The sequence below is a fragment of the Neofelis nebulosa genome, chromosome 5 (assembly GCF_028018385.1).
Source record: "Neofelis nebulosa isolate mNeoNeb1 chromosome 5, mNeoNeb1.pri, whole genome shotgun sequence".
In the NCBI taxonomy this organism is placed as follows: domain Eukaryota; kingdom Metazoa; phylum Chordata; class Mammalia; order Carnivora; family Felidae; genus Neofelis; species Neofelis nebulosa.
Genome location: NC_080786.1, coordinates 72047804 through 72074335, shown reverse-complemented (window position 1 = coordinate 72074335; position 26532 = coordinate 72047804). Strand labels below are relative to the sequence as shown.

The 26532-nt window shown below is 38.5% G+C and overlaps 1 protein-coding gene across 11 annotated transcripts in view; it reads left to right on the top strand.

Annotated features, from left to right (window-relative positions):
- Positions 1 to 26532, top strand: part of PEX5L (peroxisomal biogenesis factor 5 like) — a 231018-nt gene that overhangs the window by 152466 nt on the left and 52020 nt on the right. For all 11 annotated transcript variants that reach the window (XM_058730586.1, XM_058730590.1, XM_058730585.1 and 8 more), the window contains one exon: positions 9414 to 9509. In XM_058730586.1, the coding sequence (XP_058586569.1) occupies positions 9414 to 9509 (96 nt within the window). The remainder of the gene's footprint in view (positions 1 to 9413; positions 9510 to 26532) is intronic.

Sequence of the window (26532 nt, the reverse complement as noted above, 5' to 3'; positions counted from 1 at the left end):
CAAGTCAGCTCACTTCCAGAACAAATAAACCTAGAAAGCTTAATGAATTGTAAATATAGCATAAAAATGTATTTTCATCCTCTGTATTCATTCTAAATGTATTTTTTTAATTGATAACATTTATTAGAGAAACATTCTTATTAAGTGCATTAGAGATTTAGATTCAGCTAAAGTAATTGGTACTGTTTCATAACCTGGAATCCTTGGAAAAATTTAATGTAGCAATAGAACATTTGTTTCTGTAGAGCGGGAGATTTGGCACAGGTGGGCTGTGTTCTACCCAACGCTGGAGGGGCAGAGGATCAACTGGGGCCCTCAGTTGCCGTGGAGACCCACAATGCATTTATCTTGTTATGCCAATGACTGCTCCTCTCCTGCTGGTTGTCTGATTTCATCCTACCACAGCATCCTTCCTCTTGCTCACTGGTGTGCCTTTAAGCAAACACAATGTGCTTTGGAAAATTTGTGTGGGATTCCCGATATTGTCCTCCAAAACATAATTTAAAATGCACCATGACAGTTCTGTCTAGATAAATTGTCATGAATCCTTTACAGGCTCACCAATTATATGTAAAGAATTTATCCCTTAATTTGCTTTTTTTTTGTGTTTGTGACGTTTATCCATTTTTGAGAGACAGAGCACAAGCAGGGGTGGGTCAGAGAGAGAGAGGGAGACACAAAATCTAAAGCAGGCTGCAGGCTCTGAGCTGCCAGCACAGAGCCCAAAACAGGGCTCGAACTCACAGTGAGATCATGACCTGAGCCGAAGCTGGATGCTCAAACGACTGAGCCACCCAGGCGCCCCCCCACCTTAATTTGCTTTTTTAAAAACACTGCATGCTTTTCAAGATTTTTCTAAACTGGGAAAATCATAATCTCCTAGTTTTAAGTCTACCATATGGTTAAATGAGGACAATTTCATGAATTGGGGAATTTAATCATCTGAAATACTAAATCACTCAAATAAAGCAGCAAGAGCATAGGCTGATTAACCTAATTGTAATAAAAGACAGGAAGGTGTTTTAACTGTTAGAAACATGCTGCCCTTAAATATATGATCTTTCTAGGTAGATAAGATGATGAAGGTGATATAAAAATTCAACTTAAAACTGGCTTGCAGACTATTCAAATAAACGATTTCAGCTTACCAAAACTTACTTCTGCTTCACTATCACACAGATAGCTCATGGGAAAATCAAGGAAATGTTTTCTTCTCTCTCAAACCAACATAAATTATCTTAGGTTCAACAGGTAACATGTGAGGAGCTATTTGCAAGCTTTATTTAAAAATCATATTTCAGGGGCACCTGAGTGGCTTAGTCAGTTACGTGCCAACTTTGGCTCAGGTCATGATCTTGCAGTTGGTAAGTTTGAGCCCCGCGTCAGGCTCTGCACTGACAGCTGGGAGCCTGGAGCCCGCTTCAGATTCTGTGTCTCCCTCTCTCTCTGCCCCTCCCCTTCCTGCACTCTCTTTCTCTCTCTCTCTCAAAAATAAATAAACATTAAAAAAAATTTTAATCATATTTCAAAAAAATTATATTTCAGAATCACAAAGAAAATGGAGAATTCTTATGTCAGCTCCTTTTCTTTTCAAAATGGAGAACAGGAAAAGCATAGTCTGGTCTCTTTCAAATAGTGTTTTGAATACACTAATCAGTGGCAGGAGATTATGATAAATTATATAATCTCTATGTATTTAAGAATAAAGTTTCGGGGCATCAGGGTGGCTCAGTCAGTTAAGCGTCAGATTTGGCTCAGGTCATGATCTCATGGTTGGTGGGTTCGAGCCCATGTCAGGTTCTGTGCTGATAGTTCAGAGCCTGGAGCCTGCTTTGGATTCTGTGTCTCCCTCTCTTTTTGCCCCTCCCCTGCTTATTCTCTCTCTCTCTCTCTCAAAGATAAATAAACATTAAAAATTAAAAAAAATAAAACGATAAAGTTTCTTGACACGCAACCGTGTAATTAGTATTCCCTGAAGTTAATTGTTTAAAGAAATCATACAATCTGAAAAATTAGAAAACGCTTGAAATGTTGAGGCAAAACACAGGTAATGATGTAAAATTAGCTTTTTCTATAAGTGGGTTGAGATAGAGGTGGAGCAAAAGAAAATGAACCCAGCTTTTGCTGGAAAGTGACAGTTAAGCATTTCTTTGCCAAGTCTGGACACTGGAAGGATAGCTCCAAGACGGGTTCTTGCCAATTGAAGTTGGACTTAATGAGAAGCTGCAGGAACCAGGCTCTCCAGTACTTAGTCATAGTTATGCTGCTCTCTGATTTTGCTGACCTCCACATAGAAAATGCTTCCTTCCATATAATCATAATTCCATCAAGTTGGCAGTATCCCAAACCAGAACAATTGCAACTTTTTTTTTAATTTTTTTTTTGACATTTATTTATCTTTGAGAGACAGAAACAGAGCGTGAGAGGGGTAGGGACAGAGAGAGAGGGAGACACAGAATCTGAAGCAGGCTCCAGGCTCCGAGCTGTCAGCACAGAACCCTACGTGGGGCTTGAACTCACAAGCTGTGAGATCATGACCTGAGCTGAAGTGAGACGCTCAACCCACTGAGCCACCCAGGCGCCCCTGAACAATTGTAACTTTAAGATACAAGTGCAGATATGTTTTCTAAATTCTTAAAGGAGCAATACAAACAGAAATGCATTCTTAATAGCTGTCCTATTACACACCTCATGTGTATAAATGAAATATTTCAAACATATTATTTGAAATTCTTGCAATAATCTTGGAAATCAATATCCCCATTTCTCACATGAGAAATTCACCTTAAAGAGAAGTAGCAAAGGGAAGAAGAGCCAGCCTTCAAATCACCCATCAGCTTCTAAAGCCCTGTTCCTACCCACAAGCCACCTCATATCAACTACACCAAGCTTATTCACCCGAGAGAACTCACAAACCATCTATTTCCCTTCTCATTGCAGTCCCTGATTATTACTTACATTTCTAGGATTAAGATGAGTTAAGGGATTTTAAAGAATATCACTTTCTTCCAGAAGCTTTGTAAGATAAATTAGGATTGCCATCGGATCTGAGGCCATGCACAATTTTGTGCCTCCCTCCCAAATTCATTCTGAACCTCTACTCTCTGCAATACTAATAGTTTGCATTTAAGCCCATTTCAGTTCAGCAAATGTTATTGAATGTCAACCCTCCAAAAGCTACAAGTAAGGCAGTGAAAAAATTAGAAAAAGGAGTTCAATTATAAGAAGTATCAAGACCTTATGTCTATTAGGAACAATTAGATGGTACGCTATGTAGTTTTGCTTGTAGGAAGACAGTGCAGGATCCACATCAACATCCCTTTTTCCCTCTTGACAGCGCACCAATGAGGTGTGAGTGAGCTACCAATGAGGAAGGAAGCAAAGATAGGAGGAAGGAGCAAAGAAAAGGCAGAAGGGCAAGAAGAGCAGGAAGGCAAGAAGGAAGGAAAGAAATATGGAAGATCACTTTCAGCATAGTAGGAAATCTGCACATAGTAGGGACTCAACAAATACTTGCTGAAGTGGAAAAATAAGAGAATACTAACAGAGGAGAAACAACTCTTGTCAAATTTAACAATTTGAAAGTAGTGGCTAATTATTGTTTAACTAAAGAGCAGATCAAAATAAAAATAATGTAACAAAATTTTATTCTTTTAGCATTTTGGAAGCTAGTTTCAAAAATAATTTTTAGTTACTCATGATAATAGACTACCCCTCTCTTTTCAAAATCAGCACTGATTTGCTTCAATGTTCTACAACATAGAATTTCATAATGGTACGGAGATGGGAACCATATGTGCCCGCCTTGCACAAAGCTCTAGAAATTGCTCTGACACATAAGGTACAACTTTTTTGTGTGTACCTTCAACAATAAATATCTGTTGACTGATCAAGAAAAAAACTGTGACCATCTCAATGAGGCAAGAGTTTATCTGTTCTGTGTAAGGAACCAATTAGTCTCAGGGCACCTGTGTGGCTCAGTCAGTTAAGCATCCAACTCTTAATTTTAACTCAGGTTATGATCGCACAGTTTGTGAGTTTGAGCCCCATGTTGGGTTCTGTACTGATAGTGTGGAGCCTACTTGGGATTCTCTGTCTCCCTCTCTCTCTGCCCCTCCCCTACTCACATGTGTGTGTGTGTGTGCACATGCTCCCTCTCTCTCAAAATAAATCAATTAATTAAAAAGAATCTAACTAGTCTCTATTAACCACTAAACAAAAGTGCTCTAGATACAGATAATTTTTAAATGAATTTCTAAAGTCACACCTGACAAGCACTAACCAGAAAGGTGATAACAAAAGCCAAGTTTTATAGCACTTACTATGTACTGAGCATTTTGTGTGTGCATTTACATGAGTTATTGTACTCAATTCTTGTATGGACTTTATAAGTGAATATACATTTTGCAGGTGAGAATACTGAGGATTATAGAGATTAAGTAATTTGTCCAAGGTCACGAGTTACTATTAAATCCAACCAGGATTTGGCCCCAGGCAGTCTGACTCCAAAGATTATGCTTTTAAATACTGTGTTATGCTGTTACCCAAAGTCTGCTAGTTGTTATAAGATATTTTTCCTTTCTATAGTTAAGCAGCTCCCATTCCCCATCAATCTCTTTTGAAAAGATACTGAGATTTTTAAAACTGTGTTTTGCTAGGAAATCTCTAGCAGTAATGTAAAGGCAATTGTATAAGGAGTTACAAAAGACTGACATAGAGGTTAGCCAACGGTTATTATGCTAGGACAACCACAGCTACAAATACAGTAATTTTCAAATCATAATTTTGAATAAAGAGAATAAAACAATATTCTTAAAGAGTTATTTAATTCTTCTTATCCTTCACCCAGTGCTTATCATTCAGAACAAACAGCAGCTGGGAGAAAAAAAAAATCCTTTTTCTTTAGAGTGTAATACCTTAAAATCCAATTAGCTTAAACCAATTAAAATACTATTTTTAAAGCCAAGGCACTTCCAGGAGGTTGTTGTAACTGTGGAGCATTTTTCAAAATCATGCGATGATGCAAAGTAATGCCGACATCAGAGTATATTTGTAAACTCCAGAGTTCCACTTGCCTACACGGAATGTCAGCATCTGATCAGAAGTTCTCATCGTGGGGCCCTACATCAGCAGTATCAGCATCACCTGGGAACTTGTTAGAAATGCAGATTCTGGCCCCCACTCCCACACCTACACATACTGAAGCAGAAACCCTGGTTGTGGGGCCCAGCAATCTGTGTCTGGACAAGACTTCCAAATGATTCTGATGCCCACTCAAGCTTGAGAACTACTAATATAGCCACTGTGATACCAAAACAGCCACAACTCAAATTTATGGCTATCATTGTTTTGCTGACCATTCCTCTAGTCAAGTACTAAGTAATATCTGCAGCTTACCAGCATTGCTTATCTGTTTTCCCAGACGACAGTTTTTTGCCTGTAAAGAAATTAGATTTAAAAAAAAAAAAAAAAAAGTCTTGGTTGAAAGAAAGGCTGATCTTTAGGTGTTAGAATCCATATTTCACTGTCAATCCTAAACTAGCATGTCTGGGGCTGAAAAGTTTCAGAACCTTTTTAGTTGTATATTACTCTTGGCTTGAAAACTGCCTTTGTTTGCAGTGTTTTTCTATATTTTATAACATTTAGCTTAGCTTCCTTGGACAAAATAAATGGCTTTAAGATGTGAGGTAGACAATAACTTGTCTTAGTAATGACTTAAGGCCTTTCTAACTAGGTGGAAAATAGCACTTACCTAAATAGTAATTGTACTACTGAAATAAAATTTCATTTGCACAGTAGGATTCTGTTACACTTGCTGTTTTAAGCGGCAAAGAGAATATGAACTGTAAGTCTAGAATCCTGAGAGAGAGATTTTGCCTCTTCTTCCTGATATATGGTGCCCTTTGCGTCCTGTGATTCATAATCCACTTGGGTCGTGAAACATTGATGAAGGGAAGCCAGTGACAGTAATGGAGTTCTGTTAGGTCAGGCTTCACAGGCAAGACAGATCATATTTCACTGGTAAAAAGTGCCTCTAATAAAAGGAGATGCCTTGGGACAAAAATATTAGTGCTTTCTCTTTCTTCTCATGCCATTCATGGGTCATTTATGACATTATTATATAAATACACAGCTTATTTCTCACCATGTGTCCACATTTTTAAAATTTATTTATTTATTTCATTAATGAGGGAACCGGCAGGAAGACAAAAGAGTTAGTTCCAAAGTAAAGGAATAGAGATGGTTGGGAAAGAAATGCCAGAAAAAGATTTCCAAGTTTGATACAAGGTTGGTTAACTTTCTACAAGACAATAAGATCATATCATCTTTGGTGTTAACTTTGTTACCAGGCTATACCATCCTAATGACTTACCAATTTTAAAAATTTGCAAACCATCTGCACCTTTGTATTTGTAAAGTGACTGAAATGTGTTGTGACCCAAGAGTGTCAGATAAGGGTGGTAGCGGGATGAACAGCCGTCCCCAAAAGATCTGTGTCTACATCCTAATCTCTGGAACCTGTGATAGTCAATCCCACTTACATTTTTGGAGCTCTCTCCCCCCAGCCCCGCCTCAATTATCTGGGTTGAGAGAAAGTAGTAGCTTTCACAAGGCCCAGAGAACAAGAGAAGGTGCTTGTTCATGGTGGTCATTGAGCCTGGCCCACCTGAGAATGAGGCACTGATGCCCATGCAGACTTGGATGTGTCCTCATCGCCCTCCCTCTTCTGACCACACACACTATTCCAGAGGCCTTACCTCTGTGTTGCTAACAGGCCTAGCTCTTTACTAGGTGTTCCGCTAAGGCACCCTGCAGTCATTCCCCTTCCCCAGAATCAGGGCACAGGGCCTTGCTAACACAGACCTCTGCCACTCCAGGCACAGAACCAAAAAATAAGTCCCCTCTCAATTTCCTACAAGTTCCCCTTAGCCTCTTGGATTTATCAAGAAACCTTGACTGAGAACACATAGTGTTCTGGGAGTAGGGAAGAGAAATACCTTTAAGTAATTCATTCACATATTCTCCAACAGCATATCTTCAACAAGTATTTACTGACTGCTTATGGAGCAGCTACTGTTTGTAGGAGATACCAGGGACACAGCAGTGAATATATCGAGGAGAAAACATGAATTAAGGTTTCAATAAATTAACCTTCCTTGTTCATTAGTGCGAAACACAGTCTAAGACTGTTATTTATGCATAACAATTTACTTGCGCATAACAATTACATCATTATTGTTTTCAGCCCACCATATTCTTGAGGACTTCTTGGTTGATTCCCTCAACCGTGCATGAACCTCAGAGAGTTTTCTGTATTTTGCATCTTTCCAAAATGGCCACTTGAGCACAGCCTCCTGTGAGAGACAGTATAGTGCAGTAGTTATGAACATGGCTCAGAGCATCAGCCCTACCACTTACTAGCTGTGTGATGTTGGGCAAGTTAATTCACTTTCTGTGCTTCAATTTCATGGAGTCGGTGATAATACCTACTTCACAGGTTATTGAAAAGACAAAGTGAGTTATAGTATCTAAAGGACTTGAGGCAGCATCTGGCATGTAGTGAGCTCTGGTATTACAACTGTGTGATAATAAGGGGGTGGGGGTCCTCTTGAGAACCAGCAATGATGGAGAAAAAAATGAAAAGCAGCTGAGCTATATAGATGGTAAGTGATCAGTGAAGGGCAACGTTTTGCTGTGGAACAATGGTTTTCATACATGACTGCTTTTCAAAATCACCAAAAGAGCTTTTAAACATTTAGTGCCCAGACCCTACCCCCAGAAATTCTTTAACTGGTCTAGGGTGGGGCCCAGGCCTGTTCAAGTAACCCCCATAGAAGTCAAGGTTGAGCATCTCTAAAGAAGAGTAATCAAACACCTGGGTAAAAGGCAATAAAAGGGTGTAGAGAGCTTCATTCCACAAGCATCCCTCTTCCTGTTCCCCAAGGTCTAGCTGCCTTATCAGGACAGTCCCTCATCCTGCAGTCTGTAGGCATCTTTAGGGTACACATCAATTGTCAGGCCCTAGGCTGGGTACAGGGGAGAACAAAAGTTCGCAGACAAAATCCTTCCCTCTTGGATCACACAGTGTAGCAGAAAGATAGACAAGAAAATAAGCAATTACATGGAGAAAAAATCACACCCTGAGTTCTCGTGGGGAAAGGTCTGAACAAACCACAATATATACTTTACTAGGAAATCCCTGGGAAAGAATAGAGTGGATCTATAAATACTAAATATGGACACTCTCCAAGATATATTGTTGAATGAAGAAAAGTAAGCTACAGAATAGCATACCCTTGATATTGCCAAAATTTTTGTAACACGTTACTGTCTAGGGTACATAACTATATATGCAACCAAAAAGAAGTTCTAGAGGTACACCTCTTATTTTCCATGATTTTGAAAACATTAATTTTTTTCAAAAAGAATATATTTAGTTTTTGTGAAATTAAAAATTAACAACATTTAGGGGCGCCTGGGTGGCTCAGTCAGTTGGGCGTCCGACTTCAGCTCGGGTCACGATCTCACGGTCCGTGAGTTCGAGCCCCGAGTCAGGCTCTGGACTGATGGCTCAGAGCCTGGAGCCTGCTTCCGATTCTGTGTCTCCCTCTCTCTCTGCCCCTCCCCCGTTCATGCTCTGTCTCTCTCTGTCCCAAAAATAAATAAACGTTAAAAAAAAATTTAAAAAAAAAATTAGCAACATTTAAAAAATTCCAGCAGATCTTTGTGGGGCTGGAGGCTGGTCTTCTGAATATTTGCATTTAGCTAAGTGAAGATGTCTTTCACAATGTCTGTTAATTGTGACAAACTTGTTGACATTAACAAACATGATCTTATCTAAGTGACTACCACTTAACAGAGCAATGTCCTGAGGATATTGGACATGAGGCAGAGGTGTGCCAATAGAGGGAAGGCAAAGGAAAGAGAATTCACCATGAAGATCTGCTGTGTACGTAAGGAAAAAGGTTTAGCAGCACCTTCCATCTCTGCAGCTTAGTTTTACCTGAAGCTAGTCCTAACTAACTGGAAGCCTGAATATCAGTTTTTAGGTCTAGGCTTCTAATGGAGATTCTCCATCTTAGCTGCATATTAGAATCCTATTGGAAGGCTACTAAAATATCAATGCCTAGAACCATGACCAATGAAAGTAAGATCTTTGGGAGGCTGGGCCTGGGCTTTGGTTTTAACATGACCAGGGCTAAGACCCACTCTTAGAAGAATCATGCATGCAGGCTCATACACATTTTGGTACCATCCAGTTTGGGTAACATCATGCCTGCAAAGTACTCCAAAAATAGCATCCTTTGCAGATGCTTCTTAAACTGTAGGTAAATATGAGAAAAGGAAAAATATTTGTACTTTTGTATTCAGTAATTCCAGTAGTATGACACCATGCGTTTGGTTTATTTCAGGCTCGATTGACCAAAGAACAGCGCTGGGGAAGTGCATTACTTTCCAGAAACCACTCCTTAGAAGAAGAATTTGAAAGGGCAAAAGCAGCAGTGGAGGTAACTTTCTTTTTAAATTATTTTTTCTGTTTCCTGTTGCTGGGAGTGGAATTCAAAAATTCAGACTTCAGCAGGATACAAATGAAATGAGTCTTACTTTAATGACACGAAGTAACCATGATAATGATTATTAGAATAAGATCTGTTACCAGAGAACTTCTGACTTGGATGACTAATAAATGCTAATTCCTGTGCCAATTCTGTGATAGCTTAACAATCTGCCTGAAGTCCTGGGTCAGAAAGATCTCTGAGCCTCATCTGTGTTCCATGATGAACCTATGCAATGAATTTGCTATGCCTCTGTGAGGCCAAGTTTCATGCTTGATATTTCTGTCTCTCTAGCATCCAGCACAATGTCTGAAAGGCAGAGAAATTCATGTTCCTCCTGAAATATACATTTTTCTAACTGAGTGAGGTAAAAAGCAAGGCTTAGGTATTCTATGAGATATTCTAGCCAGTGGATATCCCATCTTGACTCGAGTCATAAATTTTTACTATTAAGATTGTCCAAAACAATGGCAATGTTGATAAATCAAATGAAATGCTTCATTTGAATATTTATTTCTTTTTAAAAATTGTTCTAATGTTTATTTATTTTTGAGGCAGAGAGCAAGCAGAGGAGGGGCAGAGAGAGAGGAAGACACAGAATCTGAAGCAGGGTCTAGGCTCTGAGCTGTCAGCACAGAGCCTGACGCAGGGCTTAGACTCAGAAAACGTGACAGCATGACCTGAGCTGAAGTTGGACGCTTAACCAACTGAACCACCCAGGCACCCCCCCTTTTTTTAGCCTCCTAATAAGAAAAGCATAAACAGAAAGAGGAAGAAAAGGGGAAAGAAGGAAGAGAAGCCCCCAAAGAAGCAACCTTTGCTGTCTTTTTATCAATTTCCTCCCTGGTTGGAATCACAAAGAGTACATTACAGACACCATCTATGATACTCATCAAAGCTTTGCTAGATTGCTATGTAAGAGTGGAGCTTTTCACCAAACCCAAGTATGAATTTTTTAGGATCTCTATTTCCATCAATGATTTGAAATCTTGAAAATTTAAAGTATTCCTGTGATATGGTTCATTTATGTGGCTATCTTACCACTAGGATTTGGATGAAATTATTATACTATGAGCAGTCTTTCAGTAACTCCATACTTGAAGTGCAATTAAATCATATTTGCAGTTTCATATTGAAAGGTTTTATAGTCTAGGAAATAATTCTAGCCATAATTTAATATCATCATTCATCAATCCAGTAAGAACAACTTTATCTCATCACAATACAATTCACCAAATTTCTTCTTTTAATTTTATCCCTTTTTAGTTTAAAAAAAGTTAATGCATTAGTGTTCTTGAATGTGATCAATTGATATATTTGACTGAGACCAGCTGAGTGCAATCAAATTGTTCAACTCATTGAGCCTGTAACTCAATTTATCTTAAATGTAGATTTTTCCAGACTTAAGAGCTAATTTAAATTCATCTTTTGAATTCCTACTATGTGTAGCACACTGAATTATCACCAAAAAGATGATTTAGAACCATAGAATCTTGGGTCAGTAAAGACATTAGAATTTATCTGGTCCCATTTATAATGAGAAACACAATGGGTTCAACTCAAAAGACCTAATTACAAAATAACATATCAATAAGGAAAAAATTATTCATTTATCCATCTGTGTGTATGTGTACATATATTCATAAAATCATTTCACCTTAGTTTTGGGGAGGCCTTAGTAGTTATCTATCCCAAGCAGGCACATGGAACAAAATTCGTTTCTTTTCAAACACACTTAACAAATTATTTATTCAAACATACCCTGTTTCTATTTGAATACTTCAAATTAGGGGCAACTTCTTTTCTAGAAAATGTGTTTCTATTTTGGACAGTACTAACCATTAAAAAGCTCTTCCATGTATTATGCTGAAATTGGCCTACCAGCAACTTCCATTTCTCTTTCGTCTTGGCTTTGCTCTCTGGAACAAGGCAGAATTAATTTAATCCCTTCTCTACATGATGTCCACCTGACCCCACAAAGCCTTCTCTTGGCTTCTCCTTGTCTCTCCTGGGAATTGAGAAACTGATGTGTTATTCCAACTTATCACTAATAGCTAAATGACAACATACATTTCATCAACCAATATGGGCTTCAGTTTCCACACTTCTATGGTCCTTTCCAGTTTAGAATCCTTGGAGGCTGTAAGTCACTTCAAGTTGTTATTCATTCACCAAACACTGACTGTCTGCATGTGCTAACTTCTGAACTAGGTATTAGAGATAAAGAAATGAGCCAACCCAGCCTAGCTGTCTAACAGCATGGACCAGAGGACCAACTTGGACAAATCACTTGCTCCGTCAACTTTAGTTTGCTCATCTGTGAGATGAGGGGCTTGGATTTCTAATATACTAAAATCCTATGAGTTTATGGCTTCAAGGGAAATGAATTTGTAAGTAAAGAATTCCCAGCAAATCAGAAAATTGTAAGCAGATTGGCTCATCTGGAAGCCTGGAACTGAGAAGCTTTCTTAGGGAATGAGGGAAGATGTTGCTGATCAGAAGGTATGAACAGGTGTGGAGAAAAAAGGCAGGGGATAGAGGGGAGTATTTCACTAAGCTGGTGGTAAATCAGACCTACAAAACTTCACCTGTATGTGGACTCTTTACTTCCTAACATTATTCTTATCCAAGGGTATAATCTAATTCATGGAGAGGATATGATGAAAGGCATCAAAGTATACATGACCCAGCCTTTGACCCAGCCACTCAGAATTTATCCTAGAGAAATAAGCGTGAAATTTTACAATAATTTTTTAAATAGTGAAAATTTGGAATCAGCTTAAGTGTCCCAGAATAGAGAATTAGCTAAATTATATCTCTATAGTAAAATGCTGTGTAACCATTAAAAACTACATTATGGAAAATATTTAAGATCATGTAAAAATGTCCAGTGATGATTGGAATAATAATGCATTTTACTGACAGTTTTACAATATGATCCCAACTTTGTAAAATGAAAATGGCATAATGCCTAACATGTTAAAGTGCATACAGTGTGCCAGTCAGGAGAATTATATGGATGATCTCGTTTAATCCTCATAGTAGTCTTATGAAGAAGGTAACATTACTATTCCCGTTTTGCAGATGAGAAAACTGAGGTTTAAAGAGATTTCAGACATTTCTATAGCATTTTATAAGCAACTACGATCGATTGAAAAATGAGTAACACTCATTTAGCAAGTTTCTAAGCCATGGTTTTCACCCAGACTCCAGGGCCCATATTCTGAATTACTGCAATTTATAAGCATAAAGAGAATCTGTTAACAGCAGTTATATTGGCAGGCTGGGTTTGGAGTGATCTTACTTCTTCCATTAGCTTATCTGTATTTTCCAAATGTTCCATCTTAAACATGTATTATGTTGGTAATCAAGGGAAAACTGGTAAGTTGTAGACACTGTAGTGGGGCATGAGATTCTTAAAAGAACGAAAAGTGCCTCATTCTTCATCGCAAAACAAATAAAGAAAGGTGCTGTGGATTGGCTTTATTAGAGATGGTTCTCACACTAGTAAGACATAGGAAAATCATGCCTGGAGCAAGCTGAATTTTTCCGAAGTCTCTATCTTATATTTTTATATCATCTGTTTCCAATATTCCTTCTATTTCATGTTTTATTCCATCTTTAAACCCTATTTTTCTGTCGCCATCCTAGCTCTTGACCTGATACCGGTGCCCTTTCCAGCTCCTTCTGCTCCTCAGTCCCCTGATGAGCCTCAGGGGCTTCCCTCTGTTCCTCTCACACGACAACCTCATTGCCCTACTCTGTCTTCTGTGGGAACCCACTCCCCCCAGATCTTCATGTGGCAGTTTTCTTCTTGTCATCCAGATGTTAGCTTGAGTGCCAATGCCTCAGAAAAGCTGAACCTGACCACCCAGTTGCTATCACAGAGCCTAGACTTTTGTTTTTCATCCTTATATTTATCACTGGGTCTTTTCTTGTTTGTTTCTGTCAGTTTGTTGTCTGTCTTTTTACTTTAAAATGTAACCTCCGTGAGAAAGGGGAACTTGTCTCTTATTTACCACTCTACCCTGATGTCTAGAACAATATCTGGTACCTAGTAGGTATTCAGTAAATACTTGTTGAATTAATGGATGGCTGGCTGATTGTTAATCACATAATGTGGTCAGCACTTCCTTCTCTCTGTTGTTGCATGTAAAGTACCATATCACCTCCTAATATAATTTAGTATTTACATTTTCATTGCTGATTGGAGGCAAACAATCCTGTCTATGGCATATGGATTTCGGCCAAGGCTATGCTGAAGTGTCTTGTGTGGTTGTCCTCATCTCAACATCAGTCAGTGAGACACATTTATAACAATGCAGGTAGCACTGACCAGTCCTTGCCATGAGTAATATTAGGCATGTTTTATATTTTACATGGTACGAACTGGTTTTTGCTTCCACAGCATAATACATGACAATGTACAAATCAAATAATGTTTGAGCTAAAATGCTCAAAAATAGTCTCTTCTACTAGAGAAAAGACATCTAATGCCACATGCACATTTATTGCATACCTTAAATGAGCTGGGAATCTGTTTATGTGCAAAGGCTGACATTGCTTAGGCTCAAGCTGAACTGTTAAATCAAGTAAGGCTTTGTACGGTGGAGGGGGAGGATGCTTTTGCCTCTATATCTTCCATTTTATTGAAAAATCACCAAAACTTCATCTCTGTTCAAAAGTGTAATTTTAGGACATAGAACCAAATATTCATATTCTAGACTTTTTTTTTAATTTATTTATTTTTTTAATTTTTTTTTCAATATATGAAATTTATTGTCAAATTGGTTTCCATACAACACCCAGTGCTCATCCCAAAAGGTGCCCTCGTCAATACCCATCACCCACCCTCCCCTCCCTCCCACCCGCCATCAACCCTCAGTTTGTTCTGTTTTTTTTTTTTTTTTTTTTTTTTTTCAAAAAAAAATTTTTTTTTCAACGTTTTTTATTTATTTTTGGGACAGAGAGAGACAGAGCATGAACGGGGGAGGGGCAGAGAGAGAGGGAGACACAGAATCGGAAACAGGCTCCAGGCTCCGAGCCATCAGCCCAGAGCCCGACGCGGGGCTCGAACTCACGGACCGCGAGATCGTGACCTGGCTGAAGTCAGACGCTCAACAGACTGTGCCACCCAGGCGCCCCTGTTCTCAGTTTTTTTTTTTTTTTTTTTTTTTTTTTTTTTTTTTTTTTAATTTTTTTTTTTCAACGTTTTATTTATTTTGGGACAGAGAAAGCCAGAGCATGAACGGGGGAGGGGCAGAAAGAGAGGGAGACACAGAATCGGAAACAGGCTCCAGGCTCCGAGCCATCAGCCCAGAGCCTGACGCGGGGCTCGAACTCACGGACCGCGAGATCGTGACCTGGCTGAAGTCGGACGCTTAACCGACTGCGCCATCCAGGCGCCCCCTGTTCTCAGTTTTTAACAGTCTCTTATGCTTTGGGTCTCTCCCACTCTAACCTCTTTTTTTTTTTTTCTTCCCCTCCCCCATGGGTTTCCACCAAGTTTCTCAGGATCCACCTAAGAGTGAAACCATATGGTATCTGTCCTTCTCTGTATGGCTTATTTCACTTAGCATCACACTCTCCAGTTCCATCCACGTTGCTACAAAACGCCATATTTCATTCTTTCTCATTGCCATGTAGTATTCCATTGTGTATATAAACCACAATTTCTTTATGCATTCATCAGTTGATGGACATTTAGGCTCTTTCCATAATTTGGCTATTGTTGAGAGTGCTGCTATAAACATTGGGGTACAAGTGCCCCTCATATTCTAGACTTTAAAAGAAAAATCTTCCCTGAACAAGAAGGGAAAGTAACTTACTTTCCTCTGGATTTTCTTTCTAGCCAGCATCTAGCTAATGCACTGTCAGCTACAATGGGTCTCTAGGAAGGATGCACAAGGAGTCTCAGAAGTGAGAAGCAGGGAAGGAGCCCTGGGAGCTCAATGAGGCCTGAAGCTGCCTCCCAGGAATGGAGATCCCTAGTGGGAACTGTGTTGCATCTGTGGAGGAGAGAGAAGTCACATGGGCAGTCAGCACACTTGCAACCACACATGAAAAGTATATCCTTATCCCTATTTAGCAGGGAAGGAAAGAGCCAGCATCTGGTAGTATTGTATTTTGCTGGTTAGTCTCTCTAGGTGCCCCAGCCTTCAAATTAACTGGATTTAGTAACAAATTCGTTCTTAGTAACAAATTAAGCTCCTTCTATAGGCCAGGCACTATGCTGGGTGCTAAGAATACAAAATTGAATAAGACAGCCTCTGCCCTTAAAGAGCTGGAAGAATCACAGATATATGCACACAGCTCAGGGGATCACTCAAGTATAGCTTATCACATGATGTTGCTACTATGGGTTTACATGGCCACCTCCACACTAGGCTTTGACTTCTTCCAGGCAGGACCATGTTGCATCCTTCTTTATGCCCTCAGCACCTTTCAGAGAGTCTGGTGCAGAGCTAGGCCCTACAAATTTTTGCTGGATGCATAAAGGAACAAATTAGCAATTGATTCCTCAAATGCATGTATTTCATCCAAGCATCTCTTCATTAGTGGGTGCTTAAGAAATGTCACAAACCTACTAACAGAAGATGAACTTTGTATCCCTGGAATCAAAGTCACATTTCACTTGGTCCCAATACTGTCATAATGCTTATTGTACACGTTTTAATCAATGTTTTCACAGCTCTAATTTTACCCAGAGGGAGGGATCCTTGTGAGCAAATTTTGAAAAAGAATAATGACATGTGTGAATAAGGAAAAATGAAGATGCACAGACAAAAGGAATATAGTGGTCAGAAGCAAGAAAAAGAACAGGAAGTGTAATTTTAAATCCTCTTGGCTAATTAATTGAGTCTACTAAAACCTTTAAATTCTAGAAATCTGATTTCTCCTCAGGCCCAATTCTCCTGTTGAGCCTCACTTGTGATATTGCATGTGGTAGTTTAAAATGTCCACAAATTCTTTGACATTCCCTTCAAAACATGGAGCTTAGTTCTCCTTCTCTTGAGTGTGGGCTGGGCTTAGTGATTCACTTTTCATAAATAGAATAAAGTCAAAGCCATGGTGTGTGACTTTGAAGATTAGGTCATACAAGCTACTGTAGCCTCATTCTCGCTCGCTCTCTCTCTCTTTCTCTCTCTGCTCACTTGCTCTGGAGGAAATCCAGCTGCCATGTCATGAGAACCCTTGGCAGTTGAGAAGCAAAGCATTCTACCAACAGTCAGGGAGGACCTGATGCCTCCTTTCAACAGCCACGTGTGTGAGCCATCTTTGAAGTGGATCTCCCCAAACCCCATTAAGCTTTTAGATGACTGCAGTCCCAGCCAACAGCCTAAGCCCAACCTCAGGAGAGACCCCAAGTAAGAGTCACCCAGCTAAGCTACTCCCAAAGTCCTGACTCCCTCAGAAGCCGTATGACATAGTAAATGTTTGTTTAAGTTGCTACATGTTGGGTTAATTTACTAAGCAAATAATTATTGTGTTGTTCTACTCCTCCAAGCCCCATTCTATTTCATACTCTTCCTCATCTCCATTCCCAATCCATTTCAGTACTTCAAAAATGGAAAGATTACCCTTGTAGAATAGAAAGAAGGTATTCATTCACCCTAGAATGCAGTCTTTCAAACCACCCCCTCCCATTTATTCTGGTTCTCAATTTATCTTCTCTGATCCCCAAGGGAGTATGAACAAAGACCATTTAGTGACAGTCCACGTTCCTTAGGGACATATTCATCCCTTCACCATGGATCTGGTCAGGGTCTTGCCTTTTCTTCTTCACAGTGTCTACACATCTCTTCATGACAAGTCTCATTTTTTCCATTTCTATGTCCTATCACAAAGGACATGGCCCTCAAGATAACTTCCCTTCAGGCATCAGGCTAACTTTCCTTCTAGCAGAGCTTTATGAGAAATCACAGGCAAATTGGTAATTAGTGTTAACACTAATGAACATGGATAGTAAAAGAATTCCTTTTTCTAGAAATATGGGTGACCTTCTTTATCTCTCCATATTCAAAACAACCCAACAGTTAAATCCAGTTCTAGTGACATAAGCTAAAAAGTTCTTTCCATATAGAAATTTTGTTTTCACGTGAAGTTATTCTGTGCATATCTACCATGGATCTGATAGGAACCTCAGAAATAGTAAAAGATTGAAGGAAATTGGAGACCATCCTCCAACTGTTTTGATTAATATAAGATTATGTAAAACACTACTGACTTGGGTGTACTCCTACCATGACAATTACCTGCCTTTATCACCCCCTCATATTTCCTTTTGCTTTCTATGACAGTGTCACCTCTTTGAAGAATGTAGAAGAGATTAATGGATTAAACATTACTTAAATCATTCTGACTTAGATTCAATATCCAAAGAGGAGAAAATCTTTTGAAAATATCTGAAAACATTCTTTGGGCAATATTGAAGGAATCTTGAGATTAACTACCAGGATACAGATATCCCAAAGCTTATAATGTCATGTTAGTGAACATGCTTCCCATGTCTACTTGTACATAGATTACATAAAGATTAGATGTATTCTGCAAACTTGGGATACTGTGCATTGGGAAGCTGGCAAAAGTTCCTTTTTTCTCATATTGATTCATTTTCCTTTCATTTTACACAAACAAATTTCCAAAATAATATGAAGCATAGAGAAGAATTATTGCAGAATAATTTGTGATAAACCCTCATAGGTGATATGGATGAAAGTATAAAGAGGTGTAAGATGGTCTTAAATAAATTTATGGGCAGATGATCTATTTAAAGGAAGAGAGTTATTTAGAGTCTGCCTGTATTTTTTTAAAGTCAGTGCTATGGATGGTTATCATATTCTTCCACTGTGTAAATGCTAAAGTAATAAAATCTTTAACTTGACCCATTCTAACAAAACCTCAGTTATCCATGGATTGGTCTTCTAGACCATCATATTTGTATACTAGCTTCAGACCAAAAAGTAGCTTGGATATAAGCTCCAGACCAAAAAAGACCTTAACTCCAAATCAGAGAAATATAGGATCTGCATTCTGGACATGATCTCATCAACAGACATTTACTAAGTGAATTGGTGCAAAAGAAGGTGAACATGAAAAGATACACACTCCATCTGAGCCAGCCTTGAGCGGTTACAGACTGTTCTGTGCCCTGTGCATTGACTAAACCTGGACAATAATTTTTATCCCTTCCTCTTCAAAGAGATTCTCTAAAGATCGGTCAGACCGTAGTTGAAAGTAATTTAAACCATTTGTTGGAAGATTCTGTACACAGGAATCACATGTTAAACTCATCTGGAAAAGGTGAGATAGCATATAATGTACATGGGAAAAGTCTCAAATTAGACGTGGATCCTGGTTCTACCCATGCCAGTATCTTACCATTTGGGCCTCAGCTTTCTCATCAGTAAAATGAGAGGTTTGAATTAGATTGTGTTTTATGTAGTTGGTCTATAAGATTAGGTGGAAAATGGATGAGCATTTTAATAATTATGCATTTATTTTAACATATACTAGAAAAATATAACTAGAACTTCAAACTGATGACTTTGTGGACATAATTTAGACAAGGATAGAGTAGACTTCACCTATTTAAATAAAAGAACTGTATCAATTACAACATACATTAAGTAAATAAGATAGAATATGGAAATGATAAATTGTAGTTAGGATCAAATGACTCAAGTTTCAGAAACACTGGGATTGATGATTGTGAGACCCAGTATTAGTTAGGGTAACACTAGCAGCCATACAATATTCCTCAAAATGCAATTGCTCAAACAAAATAGTTTATTTCTTCTGTTAAAAATAAAAGTGCCAGACTAGCAGGCAGATCTGCTCCATGCCAAAATTCACCCCGGTTCCTTAGGGTGTTATCCTCACTTGCACGGTCAAAGCCAAGTCACAAGTGCTTTCTTGCTCCACCCCCAACCAGGGGAAAGAGACGTTGGAGGAGGCAGGCCCACCTTCCTAAAAGCTCCAGCCCAGATGTCATCTACTCACACTCTATTAACTGGAGCTTAGTCAAACACATCACATCACCACCACCACCCATTCCCCAAACTATAAGAGAGGCTAGGAAATGACCACAGTGCTATCACCACAGAAGAAAGGAGAGGATATTTTGACTGACAGCTAGCAGTCTCTGCCACAGGTACCTTCCAGTTCTGATATTTGTAGGAAAATTAGAATGCCTCTCCCTCTTCTCTTTATCTTTTTTCTCTCCCTCTGCCTGTCTCCCTCCCTCCCTCTCTCTCTCTCTCTCCTCTGGATTTCTTTTACTTTTAAGAGCAGTTATTAAATAACTCTCTAGGAAGTTTGTGTCTATAGGAAGAATAATGTAATTCTATTTCTCTAGAATATTCCAAACTCCATCTCTTGAATAACAATGCTGCCCCATATAAACCAATCATTAGTATTCTATAAAACTTCCTATAATGTTGAATATTATTATTCCCAATTTATTGAAAAGGAATAAAAATAAGATCTATAGGTTAAATGTCTTATTTCTGTCAAATAATGGAAGTCAGGAATAAAATAGTTCTAGTCTTCAGTTCTATATTTAATTCAGTAGAGCTATCTGCCCATTTTGGCTTTGAAAGGCTTTTTATAAAATAAAATCAAAACACTAAATGATGAGAGACATCTCTTTTCTGATGACACTTAAGCTGCACATTGGTTTAATAAGTAGAGCATCAAACACACAACCATAGAGAGTTCAGTGGTGAATCAGTAACCTCTCTGTGGGCAAAGTGTCATCTTGAATTTCCTTTATTCATTTGACTAAGGTATATGATATATCATATAATGCTGGATACATAATTGATGTTCAGTAAATAAATATTTCCTATTGATTAAGAAAGCAGTCCTTTTCCATGAAGGTAACGAGTTCTATCTCTTCTTCCCAAGTGATCAATCATCAGTTTCTTAGATCTTATATTAGGATTCTCCAAAGAAGCAGAATCAGTAGGCTATATAAAGACAGAAGAAGAGGGAGAGTGATGTATTAGAAAGACTTGGCTCACACAGTTATGGAGGCTGAGAAGTCCCACAATCCACTGTCTGCAAGATGGAGACCCAGGAAATCTGGTAGTGTAGCTCCAGTCTAAATCCAAAGACCTAGGGACCAGAAGAGCTGAAGGTATAAGTCCCGGTCTGAGGACAGAAGACCAATGTTCCAGCTCATTCAGATAAGCAGGGAGGAGGAATTCTCCCTTCCTCTGCCTTTTTGTTCTGTTTAGACCCTCAACAGATTAGATGATGCCCACCCACATAAAAGATGGCCATCTGCCTTAGTCTGACAATTCAAATGCTAATGCCATCTAGAACTGCCCTCACAGACACACCCAGAAATAATGTTTAACCTTGACACCGCATGGCCCAGTCAAGTTGACACATAAACTTAAGCCTCATAGATCTTAATGATGGTCCCAGAGGTCCCCAGTCTTCTCTGGAAGAGGTTACTGTCCTACAAGAGATGTCACAGGCCATGTTAGAGTTAGTACCTCATACCAAGGATTTATAGGGCCCACTCCATCACTGCAGAGAAAGGGTTGAAATTCAGGGATGCTAAGGGACTCGTCCAAGCACACACTGCTGATTACTGGCAAGCAGAACTAGGGCCCATGTTTACACATTCCCTTGGAGCTAGTTTTTTTCCTGGCCTGGGAGGTATTGATAGAAGGAGGAAATTCAGAATTCAGATAGTAAATAATATTAAAAATTATTTGAACTTGAAATTTAGTTTGGAGGTGTATTTTTTTCTTACATCAGATTTCTTTTATTAATATGTTTATTTTAATTTATATTAAAACTATTTGTTATTCTTTGAAATACACATCAGTCCCTGCCAAGGGCAGCCATCTTTTTTAATAGAAAGGCGAGAGGCAAGGACAGAGAGTAAGTAAAAGGCAGAAAGGTATTAAAACATAACAGAAATTATCAATACCACACATCCAATTTATTCAGATGAATTAGATTTCCTGTGAAATGCTGAATTGCATGATGAAATCTGAGAATAAAAGACTTACAGGGAATTCTTAGTTACTTTGCATCCAAAGAGTAAAAATGGATAAGTAAATAACCTTAAGTCAGGCCCTCAAATCATAATGTCATGATTATTAAACACCAGTTATGTACTACATCAGAAAACTTGGGTAATCATAGTAGAGGGATGAGTGGATGAGCTCTCCATGTTTCTGAAGTGTTTCTGAAATGCAAACATAATACAATATAGACTGACTACCTGATCTGATGACAGAAGGGAAATAAGTAGATCACTCTATCATTAAACCTAAATGTGAAAAAAGATTTCATTTTCATAGAATAAGTAAAACCAATCAGAATGTGTTTCCCCCGGTTAACCTCAGGTGTGTTTCTGTGATAGGAACAGAATGTTTACCGAAATCATTTGTGCAGCCCCCAAAGTACAGGGGGCTTGAGAAAATTACATTTGAAGTTAACCACTGTGAGAAATAAACCCAGTCACCCAAAGGGGGGGACACAGAGACTCAGAGCACAAAGAAGTGAGGCTTTAATCAACATTCTTGCATTGCAAGAGTGGGTGTCTGATGGACAAGCACACACTGGACAGTTACACCAGGCAATTTATCTCCTAGCATGCAAGTCTCTACCCTGATTCTTCATTGGCTGAGTACTACAGAGGTTAAAGCCTTACCCAGAAGTCACCTATGCCCATGTAAGGCAAAAAGTGCATTCTTTGAGGTGACACAGGGACTTCTGTTCTTTAGTGCATGCTCATTGCAAAGCTAACGGAATGGAGAGGGGAAGAAGAACCAGGAAGTAAAGTGTCTAAGGGTTTGGGACTCCATGTTGGGAGGGTGGTTGTGTTTCATACATATTTCCAATAGGTTGTAAACCTATTTTAACTAAATAGCACAACTTTTATTTAGTATTTCTGAAAATGAATCATCTTACTTCTCACAACCACTTCCTTTTCTAAATCATTTAAGATTCATTTGTCTTCAGCGAATTGTTTTCCTTTTCAAAATGAGCTGTTTTAGGATACTAAAGCATTTATTCTCTACTTATAGTAAATAGATATTGGATTGTGAGCATCAGATTTAAAAAATCACATCATAAATTAGGTTTTAGTTTTAACTGGCCAGGTGGCAATAATACAGTATGGCCTTCAAAATTAGAATTATATTTTTTATTAGATAAGTTTGATGTTATGGATCCACCAAATCACAGTGATTATTTTGATCAATAATAAGAATGTACCTTATTCAAAATAATAATTTTGCATCCTTCAGGTTGTCTGGAATGTTTGAGAACACACACAATGTGTGTTTATGCACACACACACACACACACACACACACAAATTTACCACTGTAAATTTAGGTAGAGGTCCTGATTTATTCAGGCAAGGACCCCATGCATAATGGAACTAAAATGGCCACATGAGCAAAAGCAGACACAGTTTCTCAATCTAGCTTCCTCTAGCCCCAGAGTCCCTAACCTAGGTGTGCAGCTGGTGATGACACTACCTACACAAGGCAGTCTTCTTACACTTGGGCTTTGCATCATTACTCAGGAAGAGCTTACATGGTCTGTCCTGAATCCGTTTGGTCCTCAGGCTAGATGCAAGTGTCAGGAAAGATGGGGCCTTATGCTATGTGTCCCCTGAGGGAGGGGGAGAAAAATAGCAGGGATATGGCTCAGTATCCCCAAACAACCTGTACCTCTAGTTCCGGACTTTCCAGAAAGTCTACTGTTATTCTCAGAAACATAATCCTAACTTTTACAAAAGTTTAAAAGTATATATGGACCTTGAGAAAATAGCAGAAGGAAATGCAAAGATATCAACAATGATTAATAATTTATCTCTAGATGGTAAAATTGAGAGATTATTGACTTCCATTGGCAATTTCAATGTTTTTTCAAGTTATCTATAATGATAATGTATTGATTTCATAAACATACAAAAAGGTTGTTTGTTTTTGTATCAGATCAGGGTCAACAAACTTTGGTTATAATTCTCCTCTTCCCTAGCTGCCCTGGCAGGCTGGGAAAAGTCTCTTTCCCTCTGGGCCTCAGTTGTTACTTTTGTAACATGAGACCATGTTATAACTGGGAAGCTTTCAAAAATCCTGATACCTGTGTCCTACCCCAGAGATTGTGATTTCCTTGGTCCTGGCTATGATCTGGGCTTTTTGAAAAGATTCCCAGGTGACTCAATGTGCAAACAAGCTTGGGAATCTCTGGATTCCAAGATTTCTAAGCCTTTCTTCTGTTGAGATGGTCTTAGAGTCTCTGGTTGTCCACTTTTGCCTAGGGCTATCCCTGAGCATCAGTTCTATTTTAGCGATTTTAGCAATTAGTTAATTTAGTTCAATTTTAGCAGTTGCCAAGAAAGAAAGAATATTCCAAAACTTTCCTAAGTGACCCATTTTGATGTCTTGCAATATTGCCAGTCAGAATATATATTTTCCTTGTGTCTACTGTAAATTCCTGCTGCAGCAATTTAAGCCATGATGGGAAAAAAGAACATCTAGTTAGGATGTTGGATTTGTTGTTGAATTCCTTGCATGAATTGACATCACCAGCTTGGGTCATTTTCACTGCTAACAAAGTTCTCTCATTACCAGATCTTTATCTAACAAGCTCTTTGTCAAGGTTCTAATAGAGGGAAAAACAAGTTTACATACTGCTATAGTCCCAGGCTATATTTTCCAGTTTCTTCCAAAGCCATTTCTAGATCTGTGTTGCTGTGAAGTTCTTAGGGACAGTGTATTTTTAATCCTTTAATGTTTTATTTGACCTGAGAATAATAATTTCAAAGAGAATATATCACTAGGATTGAAGCATTTTTTAAGAGATAAGCAATCATCTTCCTCCTTACCTACTGTATTTATATCTGTCTTTTCAGTTTCTTCCCATCTCTATCTGGCCTTCTTCATTGTCTTAATTGGCCACTGAACTATATATCTTATCATATTTTTACATTTTATTTTAATATGTTTTATTATTGGTTGAATATTCCTTTAATGTTTCTTGTTGCCTAGCCTTCTTCCCAGATTTTCTCTATCACTCTTCAGTGCTTTTCTCTGCTTTATTAGTATACTTACTGAAGTTAACACATTTCAACAAAACTAGTTACAAGGGACACGTCACAAGACACAATCTGGGCAAATGCTCAAGGTTCAACTAAAATGGCTAAAAATACTGTGCCATTTACAAAATAATTTTATCCCACACTGAAAAAATACAGGTTGATGTTCTTTACATTTGCACCAGAATTCAAGAAGGATGAATGACATGAACATGAGCCCTCTTTTTAAATTTTTTAAAAATAGGTTCCTGTTTTAGCTCTTAACACTAGCTCCAAAGCTAACTTTGTTCTTTATATATTTATGACCATTCAATGTGAACCTTTCTTACGTCTTGCCATGCCCATTCATTTGCGAATGAAACTAGAAATAGTTCCCTGTCCTGGTTACAGAACTCTGGTTGCAGAGTCCTGGTGAAATCTGAACCGCATGGAAGGGCTTGGATCCACCTCACAGCTGTGTCACATCTGTGTTTTAGCAGCAGGCTAAGATGCAGCGACTCTAAAAAGTTGACGGTGCGTGTGTAGTATTGCCTCATTGTTAAACATGAGATAGAGCAGCATTGCAATCCAGTAAAATTTTTCCAATTCATTGGACTTCTTTACAATTTTTAAAGGATCTTTGAAATATCTTCAAAAGAACAGGAGCATTTTACATAAACCCATTTAACAATGCTGACTGCTAAGGAAACTTTATGATATGATTTTAACCACACTGTATGCTTTTTATTTTATTTTATTTTATTTTTAGTTTACATCCAAATTAGTTAGCATATAGTGCAGCAATGATTTCAGGAGTAGATTCCTTAGTGCCCCTTACCCATTTAGCCCATCCCCCCTCCAAAACCCCTCCAGTAACCCTCTGTTTGTTCTCCATATTTAAGAGGCTCTTATTTTTTGTCCCCTCCCCTGTTTTTATATTATTTTCATTTCCCTTCCCTTATGTTCATCTGTTTTGTCTCTTAAAGTCCTTATATGAGTGAAGTCATATGATATTTATCTTTCTCTGACTGACTAATTTCGCTTAGCATAATACCCTCCAGTTCCATCCACGTAGTTGCAAATGGCAAGATTTCATTCTTTTTGATTCCCAAGTAATACTCCTTGTATATACATACCATATCTTCTTTATCCATTCATCCATCGATGGACATTCAGGCTCTTTCCATACTTTGGCTATTGTTGATAGTGCTGCTTTAAACATTGGGGTGCATATGTCCCTTTGAAACAGCACACCTGTATCCCATGGATAAATACCTATTAGTACAATTGCTGGGTTGTAGGGTAGTTCTATTTTTAATTTTTTGAGGAACCTCCATACTGTTTTCCAGAGTGGCTGCACCAGCTTGCATTCCCAACACTGTATGCTTTTTATCTCCTCTACACCAGTAATATCTAAGTTGTGTCTGTAGTGCAATGGTGATGTTTCTAAAGCCTTGTCAGTGGAGGTTTCTCTCATATAAAATGCGGATGTGATATGTACAGAATGGAAGGCATCTTCTGTTTCAATAAAATAAGCACATGTAGAGAGCTCTGAGCCTGTTGTGCTCCCTTTTTCTGTGGGTTTGATAAGCTAACATAAACCTGCCCATGGAAGCTGAGGGAAATACATAAGGCAGGGAGAACAACTTAAAGTCATTAGGAAGTTGAATTGATCCTCACAAATTGAATCATACATTCATTTATTTGCTTAAAAAGCATTACTTTATTTATTTGTTTGTTTAAGAAGTGACTATTATTGTCAGACCCTACATTAGGTACTAGCTAGAGATATCAAAATGGGAGACACTATCCCAGCCCTCAACTTACTCAAAATCTGGTGGAAGATAAAGATAACTGAGAATTGTAATATGGTGTAATAAGTACTATGATACATGTAAGACCCTGGTCCCCTGAGGGCAT